Source organism: Mytilus edulis, chromosome 13 (genome assembly GCF_963676685.1).
Source record: "Mytilus edulis chromosome 13, xbMytEdul2.2, whole genome shotgun sequence".
NCBI lineage: Eukaryota > Metazoa > Mollusca > Bivalvia > Mytilida > Mytilidae > Mytilus > Mytilus edulis.
The window spans coordinates 64,369,529-64,391,273 of record NC_092356.1 but is presented as its reverse complement, the minus strand read 5'-3'; the positions used below and the strand labels follow the sequence as shown (position 1 = coordinate 64,391,273).

The window sequence follows — 21,745 nt, the reverse complement described above, 5'->3', positions numbered from 1 at the left end:
TGTTTTGGCCTCGAAAAACACAGAAAAAACATTACTTTTCTAAATCATCAATTGGAAAGAACAAACTGATTTATTTTGTTTATCAAACACACACTAAAGAAATATATCAAACATCCTTTATTACAAAAATGAACTACACATAATTTTTAAACGTTTCATGTTGATGACGGGTGACACATTTTGCAAGACATTTTTTTTGGGGAGGGAGGGGGGAAGGCGAAAGATCTCAAAGTGACTTCAAACTCATAAGTCCCGAAGGTTTTTGTTATCAATACCCTACATTTTTGTTATTGGTTTGAAACTTTAGTAGACAAACCTGCCTCCTAAGAATGCGTATACACCTAGTGTGTACGAATTAGAGAATAAAGAAAATATCACATGATTGTGTTACATATTAAAGTAGTCAACTTAATAAATGATATTACTATCAATATGTTGCTGTGGACAATTTTTATTTTTAATACTGTAATTCATATATTAAAATGTAATTAATAGAAAATTCACTTATCTGTTTTCGGTAGCCAATGATTCAAGTTATCAGACAAAGTTATTCTTTGTTTGTGTAGTGCATTCTTGACGAGATATCATATATGTCGGGTTTGTTGCAAATTTCAAGGTGACAGAAATCAGTTACTTCCGGGGGTTTTTTTTAGGGGTTTGTCTTGCTCAGTCATTAGTGTTCTTTGTTGCGTTTTATGTATTGTTGTTTGTCTTTTGGTATTTTGTTTTTTTTTCATTTATAGCCATGACTTTTTTAGTTTATTTTCGACTTATGTGCCTTTGTATCCGTTGCCTCTCTTTTACAGCATGGTCCTTTAGGTTTATCTATTAAATATAATCTACCAAAAGTGAAGTTCATGTTGCATTGAAAAATTGGGAATGATATCCTGTAAAAAAAAATCACAATTTTATAGACATTGACATTGTGCATTGAATTTAGGAATCGGAAAACATTTTGACATCGTGTCATGTATTAAGGAATCGGAAAACATATTGACATCGTGTCTTGTATTTTGAATCATGAAATATATTGACATCGTGTCTTTTCTTTTGGAATCAAGCAACATATTGGTATCATTCATGTATTTAGGAATAAAAAAAAAACATATTGACATTGAGTCTTGTATTTATATAATTGGGAATTAGGACCCATGTTGATATTTTGTCTTGTGTTTAAGAATCAGCTCAATATTTGCTATGCTAATAATATAATTGTAATGAATTTGATAATTTAGACAATTTTGTATCTACAAATGATACAGAATCTGGCCACAATGAGACTGAGTTAGTTTGAGTTTGTCAGCTGAAAGTCAATTATTACAGGAAACGGAATTTGACCGTGTTTTAATCCTGTTGAAGCTATGTTTTATAGATTCTCAGTAGCCGTTTTGGTGTCTTGATAGGGTATGTAATTGCCACTTGTCGTTAAGCAATCAATACTCGATCGATCAATTAGAGGGTGCGATTGGCCTCGTAGATATTTTATTAACCGCAAGTTATTGTATATGTACCAGTAAAACTTTGAAAACGTAAAGTTAGGACTGATGATGTCCGGAGTAAGCGAGTATTAATTCATGAAATTTAATGCAGTAATTATCTAACATGTTTTCACCAATTTGCAAAAGTCAACACTATTTTACCCTTTAAAATTCCCTTTGTGTGGGTATATGTGACCCGTCATGACATTTGCAGGCTTATGGAGGTAGAACGTCATTGTTAGAAAAATTATAAACATGATAAATATCGAGATTCAATGAAATACGTATTTGTGAAGAAGAGATAAACACTTTCCTTGGCTTCTTGTTTTGCTGACGCCGAACTATACATCATATATAAGTTTTGGAGAAGTTTTACTTTATCGTCTGAATTGAAAAATATTTGAATCTACATTTTAAATTGATACAAAAAAAATCAAATTTCTGCTCTATAGATTTCCTTTCATAAATGAAATCTGAAATATATCCCTAACAAATACAACGTATAAAATGCATATAAGAGAACACCTACCTACGTCGCATACTAAGTATAGAGACATGCATAATAAATCTAAATTAAAAAAGGAATTCGTAAAGCTTACTTTGACAAATTTTAAACTACCTTCATTTCAACAAGTTTAAATTAAATGTTCTAACATAGAGCTACAAAAAAAATGCTCTGCTTTATAATTTTTCTTTCATCAATGGAGTCTGAAATATATCCATAATAAATGCACCGTATCAAATGCATATATGAGAACACCTACTTATAAACTGTTACGCGTCGCATACTATGTTTAGAGACATGCATGATAAATCTAAATGAAAAGACGAATTTAAAAAAAAGGAATTCTTAAAGCTTATTTGACTTATTTTGACAAATTTTAAACTAACTTCATTTCAACAAGTTTAAATTACATGTTCTAAAATAGGGCTAAGAATTGATTGTATTGTAGTAAATTTAAGTCTTTGAAATTTTATTCAAATACGCTATTGAACATTACTACGAGCCAATAAATACAATAACTTAGTTTTTTTATAAATTAGTGCCTTCAATGAATAAAAGCCGTCATAGAACAGTCTCATTTTCATAACGATATTCGAAATGACTCGTGTTATTGCTATTACAACAAATATGTCATAATAACATGACAGAGAGTTTTGTTTTGGAATATTCTAGATAAATATACAAAAAGCAAATTTTAGACAATGTACCCTCCTAAGACTGGAAGTGGCTAGTCACATATAGTTAACGGCGTTTTTCTCACAATGACGTTCTACCTCCATAAGCCTGGATATGTCGTGGCTGGTCACATATATGGTTAGTTCATAACCTCTGTTGAATGAAATATCTACCATTTACCTGATATCTTCTGTATTCGAGTGGTGATAAGAAATTCACAATGAAAGATGATTTTTTTAAATCTTTTTTTGAAGGTCAATTTACCCGTCACCTAAATTAGCCGTTTATGAAACATTAATTGGTCTTGTAAGAAAAGAGGGACGAAAGATACCAAAGGGACAGTCAAACTCATAAATCTAAAACAAACTGACAACGCCATGGCTAAAAATGAAAAAGACAAACAGAAAAACTATAGTACACATGACACAACATAGAAAACTAAAGAATAAATAACACGAACCCCAGCTAGTCAATTGTCTCAGTGTATGAATATAGATTTTATTTCATATTGTATAGGCATACACTGTAAAGATCAGTCATCCGTTTTGAAACTACAAGTTTTAACTAGGTATAATTGCGAAATAACGTTATTGATAATGTCAGCATAATGGCTTAACGTCTTTAAATATTCAATACATATCGAGAATATTCCTTCAAGGTGAGTCAATTATATTGTTTTCTGTCATTGTTCCTGGTCTGAACTGTCATCTATTTTTGTATTGTATCATAGAGATGAAGCCAAACCCCTTTTTTAGTTCATCCGGCCCAATAGGGCCAAGTTATCATTTCTCATCACTTTGCATCCGTTGTCCGTCGTCGTCCCTTAACTTTTACAAAAAACTTCTCCTCTGAAACTACTGGGCCAAACAAAATCAAATTTGGCCTAAATCATCCTCAAAATGTAAAAATGTTCATTAGATGAAGATCTATCTGTGCTGAAAATTTAGGGCATCCGATGACCCTGCCCACCAATAAAGGCAACAGTGGTATACCGCTGTTCAAAGTTCATAAATCGATAGAGAAAAAAACAAATCCAGGTTACAAACTAAAACTGAGGGAAACATGTCAACGTTGTTGTCTTATAGACTCCTTATTAGAGATATTGCTCGATGATGACTTTGACCAATATTTGCGTTTTTTTGCCTTCTATCTTAAAACTATATTATACAGATTAAAAATTAGCAAGGCAAAAAATGCAGCAAAACAAAATCTACAATGAAGATAATATGGAGGAAATGGTCAGACAATAGATAAGAATACACTATAAATCACAAAATGATCAGCAAGTCAAGATCTACTAATAATTTAAATTTTGTCGATATAGTTAAGTAGACTGCCTCTTTATGGGAGTGATTGCCCTTAAACGAAGATTTTGTTTATCCTCTTTTGTATTTTTAGAAAAAAAAAACTAACGTTGTTAGAGAGAAACTGAACAGGCAAAATGATAAGTAAAACAAGATCATCTGAACTGATTTTTGACATAAATTATATTCTTGTCTACAATGTTGGAAAATGTCTATTGTTGAATATACACATAAACCAAGGTGAGCGACACATGTTATGTATACTGAAAGATCAAATCTGTACAAATTATGAAGACCATTGAATGTTTATTAAATGTATTTCTTAATGTTTTACATCTCGATCAGAGATAAAACAAAAGTTTTAGTTCAATACATCTATTTGAAAGCATCAAAAGTTTACTAATGTTCAAATATATCGATAAATGAGAAAATCAAGATACTAAACATAAATAGAGGGCACACCATGGACTTCAAAAAGAACAAGATCGAATTCATTATTGTAAAACACTTACTTATGTTATACTGATATAAGATATAATATAAAATGACTACAACACAATCTGAATATATAGTTATAAAGACTCAACAAATAAGGTGGTCATGTAAGCAATAACAAAATAAGATGTACAATATTTAATGACAACAACAACATGTATATATTGTTATATATCCGCAAGCTTAGGGTTGGGGTTAGGGTGAAGTTTAGGGTGAGTTTTAGGGTTAGGGTAAGGGTTTAGGTAAAGGTAAGGGTTCATGTAAGCAATCTCAAAGCAATACGTGAATGACAATGATACAATATTTTTTTTTATGATTAAGACATTAAAAGTACACGAAACATACTGTTGTGTGCAATACATATTTCCAAAGTCTTATTTTGTGTCCTTTTTGTTTTAGTTCTTTTTCTTGTTTTTGTTATATATATATATATATATATATATATATATATACAACTCGTCTAAACATCAACCCAACAATGTTAGATCTGTAAATTTGCTTTCGCAAATTTTTGGTTCTTCCCTCGCCGGGATTCGAACCCATGCTACTGTGATATCGTGACACCAAATCGCCTGCACTGCAGCCGTCCCGCTAGACCACACGACCACCTGGGCTCTCAAAAAAAGAGCTTTCGCTGGCCGTGTGTTACCTTTCCACGTCAGTTTTAATCTAGCGGCGTACTGCAGTACATGATATATAAGACATGAAGATGTTATTGTTACAGATCAGCTAAATTATCTATAGTAAAGGATCCTACAAATTAATGTAAGATACAGTCACAGAAAATAATTATATTTATAAGTACGTCTGAGTCAGTGACAACCCTACAACAGATGTATCCATCGGATCGCCATCAATGATGGTGATACATGGCTGTGTACATAATGTATATACAACTCGTCTAAACATCAACCCAACAATGTTAGATCTGTAAATTTGCTTTCGCAAATTTTTGGTTCTTCCCTCGCCGGGATTCGAACCCATGCTACTGTGATATCGTGACACCAAATCGCCTGCACTGCAGCCGTCCCGCTAGACCACACGACCACCTGGGCTCTCAAAAAAAGAGCTTTCGCTGGCCGTGTGTTACCTTTCCACGTCAGTTTTAATCTAGCGGCGTACTGCAGTACATGATATATAAGACATGAAGATGTTATTGTTACAGATCAGCTAAATTATCTATAGTAAAGGATCCTACAAATTAATGTAAGATACAGTCACAGAAAATAATTATATTTATAAGTACGTCTGAGTCAGTGACAACCCTACAACAGATGTATCCATCGGATCGCCATCAATGATGGTGATACATGGCTGTGTACATAATGTATATACAACTCGTCTAAACATCAACCCAACAATGTTAGATCTGTAAATTTGCTTTCGCAAATTTTTGGTTCTTCCCTCGCCGGGATTCGAACCCATGCTACTGTGATATCGTGACACCAAATCGCCTGCACTGCAGCCGTCCCGCTAGACCACACGACCACCTGGGCTCTCAAAAAAAGAGCTTTCGCTGGCCGTGTGTTACCTTTCCACGTCAGTTTTAATCTAGCGGCGTACTGCAGTACATGATATATAAGGCATGAAGATGTTATTGTTACAGATCAGCTAAATTAGCTATAGTAAAGGATCCTACAAATTAATGTAAGATACAGTCACAGAAAATAATTATATTTATAAGTACGTCTGAGTCAGTGACAACCCTACAACAGATGTATCCATCGGATCGCCATCAATGATGGTGATACATGGCTGTGTACATAATGTATATACAACTCGTCTAAACATCAACCCAACAATGTTAGATCTGTAAATTTGCTTTCGCAAATTTTTGGTTCTTCCCTCGCCGGGATTCGAACCCATGCTACTGTGATATCGTGACACCAAATCGCCTGCACTGCAGCCGTCCCGCTAGACCACACGACCACCTGGGCTCTCAAAAAAAGAGCTTTCGCTGGCCGTGTGTTACCTTTCCACGTCAGTTTTAATCTAGCGGCGTACTGCAGTACATGATATATAAGGCATGAAGATGTTATTGTTACAGATCAGCTAAATTATCTATAGTAAAGGATCCTACAAATTAATGTAAGATACAGTCACAGAAAATAATTATATTTATAAGTACGTCTGAGTCAGTGACAACCCTACAACAGATGTATCCATCGGATCGCCATCAATGATGGTGATACATGGCTGTGTACATAATGTATATACAACTCGTCTAAACATCAACCCAACAATGTTAGATCTGTAAATTTGCTTTCGCAAATTTTTGGTTCTTCCTTCGCCGGGATTCGAACCCATGCTACTGTGTTATCGTGACACCAAATCGCCTGCACTGCAGCCGTCCCGCTAGACCACACGACCACCTGGGCTCTCAAAAAAGAGCTTTCGCTGGCCGTGTGTTACCTTTCCACGTCAGTTTTAATCTAGCGGCGTACTGCAGTACATGATATATAAGGCATGAAGATGTTATTGTTACAGATCAGCTAAATTATCTATAGTAAAGGATCCTACAAATTAATGTAAGATACAGTCACAGAAAATAATTATATTTATAAGTACGTCTGAGTCAGTGACAACCCTACAACAGATGTATCCATCGGATCGCCATCAATGATGGTGATACATGGCTGTGTACATAATGTATATACAACTCGTCTAAACATCAACCCAACAATGTTAGATCTGTAAATTTGCTTTCGCAAATTTTTGGTTCTTCCCTCGCCGGGATTCGAACCCATGCTACTGTGATATCGTGACACCAAATCGCCTGCACTGCAGCCGTCCCGCTAGACCACACGACCACCTGGGCTCTCAAAAAAAGAGCTTTCGCTGGCCGTGTGTTACCTTTCCACGTCAGTTTTAATCTAGCGGCGTACTGCAGTACATGATATATAAGGCATGAAGATGTTATTGTAACAGATCAGCTAAATTATCTATAGTAAAGGATCCTACAAATTAATGTAAGATACAGTCACAGAAAATAATTATATTTATAAGTACGTCTGAGTCAGTGACAACCCTACAACAGATGTATCCATCGGATCACCATCAATGATGGTGATACATGGCTGTGTACATAATGTATATACAACTCGTCTAAACATCAACCCAACAATGTTAGATCTGTAAATTTGCTTTCGCAAATATATATATATATAAAGCTTCCAGAAATGTTTAGTAAAAAAAAGGAACAATTTGTTAATTGAGTTTGGTCCAATAAGACTTATATTTCTTTACTTATATTTTAGTGATCAGATTTAAGTTGTCAACTTCACCTATGTTGTTGTTATACTATAGACTGGTTGCTGTCATAAATCTCGTGTATCCATATCAATGATAGATATGAGCTGCATTCTATGGCTATACTATTGACGTTTAGTTGTTCTATTGTTAATGAAATTAATACATAGATGTAGTTTAACGGACACAAATCCGTTGATGATATAGATTTCTGGTGAGGTATAAAATTAATTATATTTTTGTAATAATAATACCCCTACTCCTGTGGTTTTGTTGGCATCGTATGCTCGGCAATTTTTATTTTTGTTCTTGTATACAGTTCATAAATTTTGGTTTTTGCCATGGAAATGTCAGTTTTCTTTGGACTTGCGGTATGATTGCCAAGGACACAGCTGTTCATTGGAGAATTACACGGAAGTAAACAACTATAGATCATCTTACGAACTTCAACAATTAGCAAAGCCCATACCGCATAGTCCGCAATAAAAGACACGAATAAAAAATATGTAATACGTTTTAATTCAGTAAAATAACACCATAATTTAATCCTTTCGATTTCGTTATCCTCTCTTTCACAATGTTTATTTGCTTATGATGCATGTGTTTTAATTTATTTCTTTTATACAGTAGGGTTTTTTCTATTTCAATTTGTTCAGACATTCATTTTTTTTTAAATTTGTCTTTACATGAATAGATTATTTATGAATGGATGTATGACTCAAAGTAGGAAAATATTAGAGTATTGAGTTCTAGGAAATCTAACACGTGAGCAACACATGTTTGGATTTAGTTATGGATACTTGTTATAAACAGGTAGTCAGAATATTAAAGTGTTCAAAACAGATCCAAACTTATTTTTTATATCTGGGTTGGTGTTTTTTTTCTTTTTCTCCAGACCATTTCAATAATATGCAGCAAATTGCCAACGGTCAGACTTTGGACATGAGGTATAAATTAAATGAAACGTCTTTGGTTTTGTTTTTTAAAGTACAGAATCCTCGATGATTTATTCCTGATTTCGATGAATTAATGATATAAAGTGACTTAAGAAAATTCATTGCATGACTTTATTGTTTTAACTGAGTTTATTGAATTAATCACAGCTATTAATATATTTAACTTACTTGCTATTCAAATATTAGCAAAAGTCCGTAATCAAATGGCAAAATCAAAAGCTCAAACACATCAACCTTACCTTACCTTGATAAGCCACTATCGACGTTTCTCCACCTTGTTCTGTTTTTTGCTAGCCTCCCTAGATCATGTCACGTGTGTCCTTCTTTCTCCATTCCTGCTGCAACGTTCTTTCTCCACGTGTATCTTGGTCTGCCCCTGCTACGTTTTCACTGTAGGGCTTGCCTTGCAATGTTATTCTTTGGCTTCCTCATTGTGTGCCCTATTCATTGCCACTTTCTCTTCTTTTTCAACTCTTTATCAATTCGGGATCGGTTGGTCTTTTCCCACAGATCTTGGTTAGATAACTATTCAGGCCATCTGATGTAAAGGATGTACCTGAGACAGTTGTTAATGAAAACTCGAAGTTTTTGAAGCAGGTTTATTGTTGTTTTGTAAGTCTCAGCTCCACATAAGAGTATGGGTTTTTTTTCATTTGAGTTGAACAAGCGTATGTTGGTACTGATAGTGATGTTTCTTGTTTCTCAAATTGATTTATATTAAATTCAGTTCTAGCTTTTCCAATTCTGATTTTTATGTCTTTATCGGAACCACCAAGATTATCCACTACGCTTCCAAGGTATGTGAAGGAGTCCATTTCTTCTAACGCTTGGGTGTTTACCACCAGACCAGGGACCTTGTGTTAAACTTAAAACTTTGGTCTTATTATGGTTGATGGAAATTTCTTTATTTCTGCTGCTCTCTTTTCAACCTGTGCTAGCTTGTCCTGCATTTGGTGGTGTTTTTGGGACAGTCTAGGTCATCCAGCCGTGTCTTCTGTCATCAGTGGCTTGCTTCATAGTCCAGTCAACTGTAAGAAGGAATAGCATTTCAAACCATATTAAACAAATACATGGTTGATCATCATTACAAATACTTGTTTATGCACTTTTTACAGTAGAACTGTAATTATTATCTCGTATTAAAAAAGCAACTACAGACATCTGTCATCGATTTTAAAATTCAATAAATGTATAATGTGATCATATTGAGTTAACGTTTTTTATAGCTGATATAAATTTTAAAATAACAATTATTTCAATAAAAAGAACGGATTTTCACTCTGTATTTCTAATTTTCTTTGCATGATTGTCGACTTATCAACACCTTACATAGTGTAAAATACCAGTCTTCCAGTAAAGAAATGTGACTTATCAACACCTTACATAGTGTAAAATACCAGTCTTCCAGTAAAGAAATATTTTATAACTTAGTCAGTATTATCATATGCAGATGATAAACATAACACAACATCTTGAAACAATGCTAAAACGTCAGGAATATGAATTGCAATTTTACAGCCCTCCTCCTATTTCCCCCAAAGAAGTTGAAACAAGCAAATGCATTTGAGTTACGAAACTTGTAAACCTTATTATAAGGCAGTGCGTAGACAAAGACTTTTAAAGAGCGTCTGGTTATTTATAACAGTTTATAAGGTACACTGTAATTGGAACTATATAAAACACGTTTATACCATCTAAATGAATATTTTTTAAATCCATATTGAAAATGGTATTATACGGATCTATTTTAATAAACAAATTATAGGTTATATTTGTTTTCGATAAGCATAAAGTTTTATATTTTTATGTTTTTATTACTTAAGGTAACTTGTGTTTGTTAGGAGTGTACCACAATTGAGACTACTAAAATATAAAACTAGTTTACCAAATCGCAATTAAAATTAAGTAAATATTTAAACAGACAGGTCAATGGCGTTAACCTAAAAACGTAGTGTATATCAACATTTTTATAACACGCATGGCTTCATTTGCATTTATGGGGGAACAGTTTTTTTGTGTGTACCAAAAAACAAAAAAAAAGGTATAGTGATTTTTAGCTAGAAATTAATCATTTTAAATATTACAGACGATTTTACATTAAAAGAAAAGACGTATGAAACAAAAACAATATATTTACAAAGTAGATGTGGTTTACATTTACAAACATTGTGGTATATTATTTAGTTGGTATTTGCATGTACTCTTTATCTGCATGTCCAAAAACTATGCATGAAAAATGACCAAAATCTGTATTTTGTTTTATAAAAACACGTTGAAGGGAATTCATCGAGACGTCACAAAATCATGCAATGTTTGTTTACTATTACCTTAATTTGCAGGAAATGTATAACTTAAAATTAAGTCCTCGTAACGGTAAACAAATGATTTAATAGTGAATAAAATATATATAACTGTTTGTTGTGTCGGTAATTTTTCTGTATATAACAAAAGACAAATAATTTGAAATCGGGAAGGGCAGGAATAAAGAGTTTTTAATTAGACATTTAGCTTGTCGATTAGGATATATGCAGGATGAATACAAAAATTTGAAATGAAGCTCCAAGTTTTGATTTATGTAAATCTTTTTTTTTTACACTAGTTGATAATCGAGACGATAATATCAAATATGTACAACGCATTTGATGCCGTTAAATATTGTTGTTATATGTGGAAGATGCACCTGTGCAGTACTATTCAACAAATTGGATGTTAATATATTGAAGTCACCTATACTTTAAGCTATCAAATTAATTTGATTGTCAAAACTATGAATAAAGATTTGTTGGAGTTTTAAATGAACTGAATATAAAAAAAACATGACCTTATTAAACAAAGTAAACTACGCCTGATTGTGCATTATGAATACTTTCTGTTTGTTGTCATTGAGGAATAGCCTATCTAAATTACTTATCGGAGATTTAAGTATCGGAGTCTTCCACCGTCTCGGGTCGTAAATTGGTAGAAAAAGATAGGTGTAGTTTTTTAATAAGATTATTAACAATTTTTAACCTTTCCTTATAAAGAATATTAAATCATATATTTTTTTACAGGACATATTTTTTGGTGATTTTATTTTACAACCAGAAAGAACGTACAAAGACTTGTGTTTTAAAGATTTAAAGCATTTTACGAGAGCTTTTTGCCTTAACACATTTTTGTATTGTATTTTGAAAGCCAGCCTGTAGATAGAGAGCAAGCTAAGCTTCGAGAATATTACTTTGTATTCTGTTTTGTTCCATAGCAAAGTGCGATCATCTATTTTTTATTTCTCTTAATTTTCTGATATATTTTTTTATATGAAAATAAAATATTCTCATATTTTATTTCAAATAAATGTAAATTAGTTTTTCTTTTGATTTACAAAATAATGCATTTTTCCTATATCAGCTTTTCAAATTGTGTTGTATTTTGACAACCTGCTAAATGAGAACAAGCTACAAAATATATATATTTTATTTTATTTTTTGGAAATAACACAATATCAACTTTATTTTTACCAAGTGTAAAAAAATGTCATTGTATGCATCCCCCCATACAACATTTAACATGCGTCTTTTGGGTTCTAAGGGTTAATTATAATACAGGTAAAATCACTGCCAATTAAATACTTAACAAGAAAAGTAGTACTAGAAAAACTTTGTGATCAGGTATAAAGATTAAAAAACAACATTACTGTCACGGTTATTGGAAGTTAAACAGAAATTGTATTGTGCATTTTAAATGGACGTTTCATATTACATAGTCGACATTTTGTCAGTAGCGATCTAAGTAGCTTTGTATCCATGTGCAACTAGCATAATATGTGGACAAAACCTTAAATAACTAAAATGCATGTTTGGTAAGTACAATACTAAAAAAATATACATAAGTAGGTAAGAAAAGACTAATTTCAGTGAATGGAATCAACATCTAGTTTCTTCGTATTTCATTTCAAATTCAAAACTAAGGCGATGGATTTTTCTAAATCAATGAATATGTACCGATTCAAGTAAATATTCTCACTGGTAAACTAACGGTTACTGTCTATTAGCAATTTCAACAAAATTTGTAATAACTTTGATAATTTTTCATCAAAGTTTTATATGAAATAGAATACCTCTGTTATTTTTAAGCAAAACTAAAATCTTCATATGAATGTTTTACTTTTCTGCATCAACGACATTATGCGCAGACTTTCTCTTTTAATCGAACAAAAAGGTGGTTTCTCTACTTTTGATCACGTTGCTGAATTCAATATAAGTTACGCATATGTTCACTATGAAAACTTTCAATAACTTAAGTTGTCTATGTTGTGGCATGTGTACTATTGTTTGTCTTTTTTTAATGTTTACCCTAACGTTGTAAGTTTATTTATAATCTATGAGTTTGACTGTCCCTCATGTTTATTCGTCCCCTCTTTCATTTATTTGGTATATTTGTATTGCTTTGAATATGTGTGTATGTGTGTGGTTTGATATAGTAATAATTAGTTGAATCTAGTAACAAAGGTCGTTTTTCTACCCCTCATCATTGTTTGTTATTATCTTTATTGTTTATGTGGCTGTAGCTGTGGCTGTATTTAAAAAGTTGAGGCTAATAGCAAATAATTACAAAATGATCTGAATAAATGAACAAAACAGCAGTCATGATTTTTGTCTGCACCCTGTACATTTCCAACACAATGGGGTTTTTTTTCTGCTTACTTTTATTTTAGTTTCTTGTGTACAATTTGGAGTTTAGTATGTCGCTCATTATCACTGAACTAGTATAAATATTTGTTTAGGGGCCAGCTGAAGGACGCCTCCAGGTGCGGAAATTTCTCCCTGCATTGAAGACCTGTTGGTGACCCTCTGCTGTTGTCTGTTCTATGGTCGGGTTGTTGTCTGTTCTATGGTCGGGTTGTTGTCTCTTTGACACATTCCCCATTTCCATTCTCAATTTTATTACTAGTACCTTGACAACCTTTAAGAAACATAAAACCTACACTTTGGGATAAAGCGTATTTATGTTAATTAAGGGATTATAATTCTTGGAATATATATTTCAAGAAAATTGATGAAGCTGCATTAGCTTATAGCTAATACATCGATTTTCGTCGCACTTCGTCTTTTCATGTTTTGTTTCTAAGGTGGTTTTTTTATTTGATTTTTATAAAAGCGTTGTCGCTAACATTGAGTGTATTGTTAACTTTGCTATATATTCAAAAGTGTCTACCATCGAAGTGACTTAAAGTTTTACAATTGTATGAACGATTGTTTGTGTTTTGTTTCTTTTTAGTTCATATTTATACAGAAAATTATAGAGATAGGTTCGTAACCTTGTAAATTTGAACATTTAAAAAGTATTGATCTCTAAATATCAGACGGCAAAACAAAATCAATAAATCTTTTATTTGATACTGAATAATCGACGTCATTGGTTTAGTCTTTCCCTTCATAAAATCAAATCGATTGTATTTTTTTACAATTTCTTCATATATTCATTGCTTTTTAAAGAATACAATAGTTGTCTTAAATTGAGGTTTGTACAGCACATCAAAATTAGTAATGTATACATCTCACGATAAATATGCATTATATAAAAACATGTTCACATATTTTTATTTGAAGCATATGCTTTAATAAAAACATCATATAAATGTACTGATTGTGTTTCATGGACGGATACTCCATTTGCTTTGTGGGTTTGTTTTTCTTCCTAATACAGTTTTGAGAGATTCAAAAATATTTAAAGTTATCCATTTAGAACAATTTCTTGCTTAACTTACTCATTAATGTTGATATATTACTGAAAATTCGAAACTTTCTCTTTTTCTTTTCTAGTGACACCCCGCCTGACTCTGGCTACGTAGATATGTATCCCAGTTGATATATAAGGTATGATACAATTAATATATGCTATTTTACCAAATCATATTGCAATTATTTTGATTAAATCAATCTCAGTGACCACGTATATTTCCTTAAACGTATCGCTAACTAAGGGCACCCACTTTGATGTTTGGTTAGCTTTTCGACACCTATATTAAATTTTGATTTTTTTAGATAGATTGGCCCTGAACCTCAACATTAAGACATTGAACTCTGAAAGCCATAATTGTGTGGTGATGAAAACCCGTTGAAGGATAAGATTCATAATTTCGATTTGAAATTTGGAAATAAAGCTTTATAATTTGCAACATCTTATTCTTCTTTCTTCCTTCCTCAAAGTAAAAACCGCATGTGTTATTATTGTTGAAAGCCGTTTAGTTACTTATAGTTGTTATTTTCCTTGCCCTTCGATCTATTGCGGAGAGTTGTCTTACTGGCAATCATTTTACATCTTCTTATTTTTTATAGCTTGTCATCCCAAAGTATTTTAATTTAACATAGGGGCAAAAGATATGAGAAGGACAACAAAATCATATGTCAAATACAAACAGACAACGCTATGGCTAAAAAAAATACCAATAGACAAACAAAAGTACACATCACACAACATAGAATCTAAAGACTGAGCAGTTTGAACACACCCCCTCCCCCTACCCAACCGCAAAACAAAACATTTTTTTACAGGCATCGTCTACTAGTTTACTTTCCCGAAAGGAACAGTCTTAGAAATTTACATTGAAAGTCGGTTGAAAACAAAATTTTACGACAAAAAGAGAGGATTTCACATGTCTAATTATGAACTTTTCATTTCTATGTATCAACATTCAAGCAGCACCTGCACATACGTATAGATATTTTCAAATTGACACGATATTCCCGGGCTTGTAGTTCCCATCATGGGTTCCTTGACATATGATTACTTGTCTGAAGGATGCTATTAAACCAAGAGTTCTAAATATTTAGATGAAGTTGAAATCATCCCTTCGTACATTTTACGGACACCATCACGAGTTTGTTGACCTTTATGTAATATACATTTCACAGATGATATTAAATATGTTCCTTATGTTGTTATTATAATCCCGTTCCCATTATACGAGTGTGGCCTACCGAATTAGACTAATAGCCCGGTTTGTACTAACATGAGCAACACGACGGGTGCCTCATGTGGAGCAAGATATCTTTACCCTTCCCCTGAGATCATCCCCAGTATTGATGTTTGTGTTGCTTAGTCTTTATGTTTTCTATGTACTATTGTTTTTCGGTTGGTGTTTTTCTACTTTAGCCATGGCGTTTACAATTTGTATCGATTTATGAGTTTGAATGTCCCTCTGGTAAATTTCTCTTTTATTTCTGCTTCTGCTTATATTTATCAGTTCATTATTGTATCTGAAACATCATTCGGAATATGTTAGATGACCTGAGAATCAATATTGTAATTATTTTGCCATGTTTGTGCCACAGGATCGGATGTTCGAACTGTGTAGTTGTCTTGGGAAAGTATTTCAATTGTGGTTCGGAAATGCATGTCTGTAACAGGTTTCGCATACTTGTACTTGCTAGATTGAATATTATCAAGTGTTGAAATTTGAAGGCAGCTTTGAAATGATACATGTTATGCTCATTGTTAAGGCGTTGATCAATCCCTGAAAATTATGGTAGTGTATGCGGGAAAAAAACAAGGCCATAAATATATGATATATTTCGTTTTATCATATTTTTATCAAGGTAAATACGATGAATGATTATGATTGTGTAATGGTGTCCTCTCCTCATAACATGTAATGATTTTGACAAAGGACACATTATGTTCTAAATTAATTCCTTGGATAAAATCTGTGTTTATAAACGTAAACATGAAACGATATGTTTGTCTCTTTGATTCTGGTGATATTATCTAGTTTATAATTTTTTTAATTGTCATGTGAATCATTTATCAGTTTGTTTTAAAATTCAAGAAACAAAAAAGAAATCGAGTCCAAAAAATATCATGTTTCAGATCAGAATTGCTCATATAAATTATATATACGAAATTCTATGTTTTACATTATTGTAGGTCTTGTATTTAGTCCATGCTTTGGTTTTTTTTTTTAAATAAAATCTCCATTGATTAGATATTCATGCTGCATATGTTATGGTCGTTATGTGCGAGGAAATTATTTCGGTTTATTGCGTGCTGCATTTCGGGGGACAAACAATCATAGGGCGTCCTTCAATCCATCTATTTATTTGTTTATTACTGTTTGGAAATCTTGAACATATTTTTTAAATGCTTGTAAACAAGGCATATTTCCTCATAATGTTTATTTGTTTATGTTTTTTGTTAGTCGGTTTAGTTTTTTATGGATGCATCTAAAGTGTTCTATCTTCGAAAAGAACTGTTTCAAGCTTATCAGGAAAATATTTTACTTTGGTCATGAATATATAATTTTCCGTAACACATTGTTTTGTAATAAGCTCGCGATTTAAGCTGCAAAACGACACTTGATATATGTGTTTTGAAAATAAATCCAGGCATAGACGAAAGACTTCCTCTATTGTTTTAGCTTCTGTGCTGGTATATTGACATTTCTCACACAAAAAAGTTAATGTCAGTAATATACACAGGTAAAACTAAAATCAATTCAACCAATTTCATATTGCATTACTGCTGAGGGAACTTTGAGGGTACTGAAGCATTCCTCAAAACTAACGGAGGCAGTAAATAAAAGTAAACAGTGTGTTGTTTTATTCCGACATTCTTACTCATCTCCTCTGATGACTATGACAGTTGATTTTTTTATGGAAAAATCACATAGTTCTAAAACATAATTTTGCTCCCTTTAATAAATGTATTGAATTTTTTTAAGTAGTATTCATTGATTTTTGCAGAATGTTTTTATTCCATGTTATATATACCAATACTTAAAAATATGTTTAAAGAATTTTATTCTTTAGCTATTTGGATAAACTCATATTGATTAAAAATGTTGCGTTTATAAGAAAAAGGGTCTTATGTATTTTGCTATTTATAATATTGATGCGAAACACAATTTGAATAAAAAGTAGAATAACAAAAATACTGATCTCTAAGAATGATTAAAAACAGAAAAGTTCCTTTTCAAAGGGTAAAATCAAATGCTTAAAACTCATCAAAGGAATGGATAAAAACTGTTATATTCCAGACTTGGTACAGGTATATCCTTATGTAGGACATTGTTTATAGCTAATAAAGTCTCCCTCTTGTGCGAAAGTCGTATAAAATTCAAATATATTGAAAACGATGTGTGATCAAAACAAAGAGACATAATAGACGTAAAAACAGTCGTAAAAATGTCCCAAAAATTGGAAGTACAGCAGTCAATATTGTGTTATGATCTTAATCAATATAATTACAATTATGCCAACAAAGAAACACAAATGACATCAATAAATTTGTTTCTTAACTGTTATACTGGTTTATGCTAAAATAATTTAATTTGCTAGATTAAATAAATATAATGTAATTTGACCCATTTAACATTTAGGTATTTAAATCATATTTGGATTGTTAAGAGTAGCTTCAATTTCACACGACATGAAGACATGTGATTAAGTAGAGGGGAGGGATGATTAGTACAATAGTTTTCTTGTAAGTAGCCCTAACTAGGTGTCATCAAATTGTTATATCTGGAAATGAGATCTGTAAGAAAATGTAAAACTTCAGAAGGGGAAAATCAATGATGGTATTACACCTTTAGCACAAAAATTGGATGTATAAATACCAAGCCAAGTCAAACGGATTTTACAAAAAATACAATAGGCAGTTAAAGTCATAATTTTCAAAAGACAAATAAAAGTAACTTCATTACGTAAAAAAGACGCTAAACCACGTCAATACCTAGAATATATACCATATACACCATCATGTATTATTTGTGAAGTTGATAGGATATAAAAACAAAAGTTGATAAATCTTGGATATCTTCATTATCTATTTAAAATCTATTTTATATAGTTGTTAACTTGCAACTATAAAACCAGGTTCAATCCACCATTTTCATATGCATAAGAAAATGCCTGTACCAAGTCAGGAATATGACAGTTGTTATCCATTCATTGATGTGTTTGAACATTTGTTTTTTGCCATTTGATTAGGGACTTTCCTTTTTTTATTTTCCTCTCTTCATATCTTGATCTTTTACTAAATATTGACACGAGTGAACGACGTCAAACTAGAATCAGTGACAACCGTAATGATTTTAACTTTTGAATGGTTTAGCTTTATTTAAGCAGCATGCTTCATCGTATGAGCTTTATATATCTGAGGTTAAACGTCTGAGCTCTTACTTTACAGATTATGTCCCTTTCTGGAATGTGTCAGATTCTCGATTATGATATTTAGAATAACCATACATTGGTGCATGCCTAAATGGCAACTCGAGTGACACTCTGGTATCGTTCGCCCCTCATTTACCCTGTGGACTCATCAAGTCTCGTTTTATTTAGTGTTTAATTTTGTTATGTGAATATCGGTTACGTATTGTCGCTTTAATTTACATAATTAATATTAATTATCTATGTTATACTACAGAACAACAAAAGAAGGTTTTTAATATCACCATTTGAGGTTAAATACTGGCATTTTAATGCCTCAAGATGTATCAAAATATTCAAAACCCGTTATGGATCAAATAAGCTTGAAATGTTTTCAAGGGGATGGGGGTATTTAAGTGTACAATATCATGATTCATCTTGCTGCAGTTTCATTACGTTGATATAGTCCCCATTAATAACTACCAATTACCGATTGATTATCTTTGATAATCTATCAGTACTGATCATTATTAAGATGGCGGAGTAGGTTTCACGCATTCAAATATAACGCAAAGAGGAACCTGGTTATTTGTTGCCATTGTAAAGATTGAACATTTATTTCGATCTGTGGATAATTAAGACTTACCGAATCATAATTACGTATTTTTATGAAACAGACATGGAATGTAATTATATATGCACGAGTGAAACATTTCATCTAATATTACATTGCTTTTTTCAGATTAACGTCTATCTTCAAAACAGGAAAACAAGACATTATGCTTAAAGTTATTCAAGTGAAGCGGGGTGATTTCAGACAGGACTTTGTACGTCTTCTAACTTTTATTATAACAATCGGAATATTATTTCCAATGTCCTGGTACATATACCTAAACGCCAGATCTTTAGAGCTTACTGAAAAATTGCTATACGATGCTATAGGGGACACAAAAGTTGTTCTCCGAAACATTAAAACTTTTACAACTCTTCCAAACTTGCATATGAATATGCAAAACAATGTTGACCTTAATCCAACTTTACATACTGGTACTAAAAAAACATTTGAACAAAAGCAAGAAGACATGCAACAGAAATATACTGGTTGGTTCTCAGAAAGCTTTCATTTTATCATTAACAATGAAGACATCTGTAAAGCAAGTAACGAGTCTATTGATATACTGATAATGATAACGTCTTCTCCGCAAAATAAGTTGAGTCGAAACGCTATACGAGAAACTTGGTTGACGCATACGAAAATGAACAAAGGAAATATCAGATATGTATTTCTACTTGGAGAATCGCCAATGACTAAAGAATTAGAAAAAGAAAACTTGCAAACAAAGGATATCATTTTGGGAAACTTTAAGGACGCATACAATAATCTAACTTATAAAACATTGATGGGTTATCAATGGGCAACACAACACTGCAGAAACGCACAGTTCGTTATGAAAACGGATGACGATATGTACGTTCATATTCCTGGACTAATAAGAGTTACTAAGAAGAATGCCAAGGCTTTACAGACTGCCATTGGAGGAAGCTGTGCTCTATTGGCAAATCCTATACGGGATAAACGGTCCAAATGGTATGCTTCATTTAAAAGTTATCCTCAAACAACCTATCCGGGGTTCTGTTCCGGTACTGGATACGTCACCAGTCTGAACGTTGTCACAAAAATAGTGAAAACATCAAAAGATGTTCCGTTTTTTCATCTGGAAGATGTGTATGTTGCTTTGTGTATCAAAAAACTTGGTCTAAGATTACATCCAATAGGCGGCTTTGTGCTAGCTTATAATTTCGGCAATTGTACACATAACGATAATACATTGGTCACTGTTCATCAAGTGTCAGTAAGCATGTTGAAACGTATTTGGGAGACACCTTGTACCCCAAATAAAGTATAATTGAACTATGAAAACATATTCTAAATAGACACCGTTCTTTTATACAACACATCTTATACACAAATAAGATATAAGTGTACCATGAAAAAAACGATATATAAAGATAGACTGTTCTGTTGATGAAGACACCTTATACCTAAAATAAGGCATATATTTCCATGGACCATTTATCGATATATTTCTTGATATGAACACAGTTTAAATGTTGAACACGCCTTCTATTAAATTTAGATATAACCAAACCATAAGAAATTGTATCATATACATTTAAAAGTAAAATCACAAAAGTACTGAACACATACAAAAAGGGAAGACCCTTATCAAATGGCTAAATCAAAAGCTCAAACACATCATTTGCAAACATGTCAAACGAATGGATAACAAATGTCATATTCCTGACTTAGAACAGGCATTTTGATATGTAGAAAATGGTGGAGAAAATCTGGTGGTATAGCTAGCTTAACTTCTCACTTTTATGACAGTCGCGTCAAATTCCATTATATAGACACCCAACTTATTTTCACAGATACTTTATTATGCGTGTAGTCCTTTCAGTCCAACAGTCATGAAAACATTGATTTACTTTAACGGCTTCTACTACTAGTGTCGAAAACCAAATCAACAATCAACACCGGGCTTGAAATTATTCAACACTACCTATTCTAGAGATTAGTCAAACATAAGTTGGAGTCTTACAAAGAAATATATGTACAGTACACCAATATATTTTCCAAACACACGTTAAATTAATAAACAGAACTATATTTTGCAAGACAATGTTTATGACGTGCCAATCCCGTCTCATCATAAAAATATGTGAATATAATCAACATAACAATAGATGTTTAAGTAATCAAATGAAATATAATAAATTGATTCACGAGGTGACAAGAAGACAATCTCAAAGGTGAACGATTGATCATTATTCAAAAAAGACTATACTAGTAGTTTCTTTCCGTGTATGTTGTCACAAGACAATGCTTGATTTTATACAGGTCTTCTGCAACGCAGATCAATACATGAACTTGAAGGTATTTCTTACTTATTGATAC

At 32.3% G+C, this 21,745-nt stretch overlaps 1 protein-coding gene across 8 annotated transcripts in view; it reads left to right on the top strand.

Annotated features, from left to right (window-relative positions):
• Window positions 1–20,935, top strand: part of LOC139499927 (beta-1,3-galactosyltransferase 1-like) — an 85,384-nt gene extending 64,449 nt beyond the window's left edge. The window contains exons 1-4 of one of the 8 annotated variants that reach the window (XM_071288568.1): window positions 3,201–3,316; window positions 14,464–14,517; window positions 18,018–18,121; window positions 19,529–20,935. In XM_071288568.1, coding sequence (XP_071144669.1) covers window positions 18,099–18,121; window positions 19,529–20,693 — 1,188 coding nt within the window. In that variant the 5' untranslated portion in view covers window positions 3,201–3,316; window positions 14,464–14,517; window positions 18,018–18,098 and the 3' untranslated portion in view covers window positions 20,694–20,935. Of the gene's footprint in view, window positions 1–3,200; window positions 3,317–4,097; window positions 4,203–12,339; window positions 12,501–14,463; window positions 14,518–18,017; window positions 18,122–19,528 lie in introns of those variants that run through there. The other 7 variants (XM_071288567.1, XM_071288570.1, XM_071288572.1 and 4 more) reach the window with 7 other exon arrangements.
• Window positions 20,936–21,745: the final 810 nt, after the last annotated feature.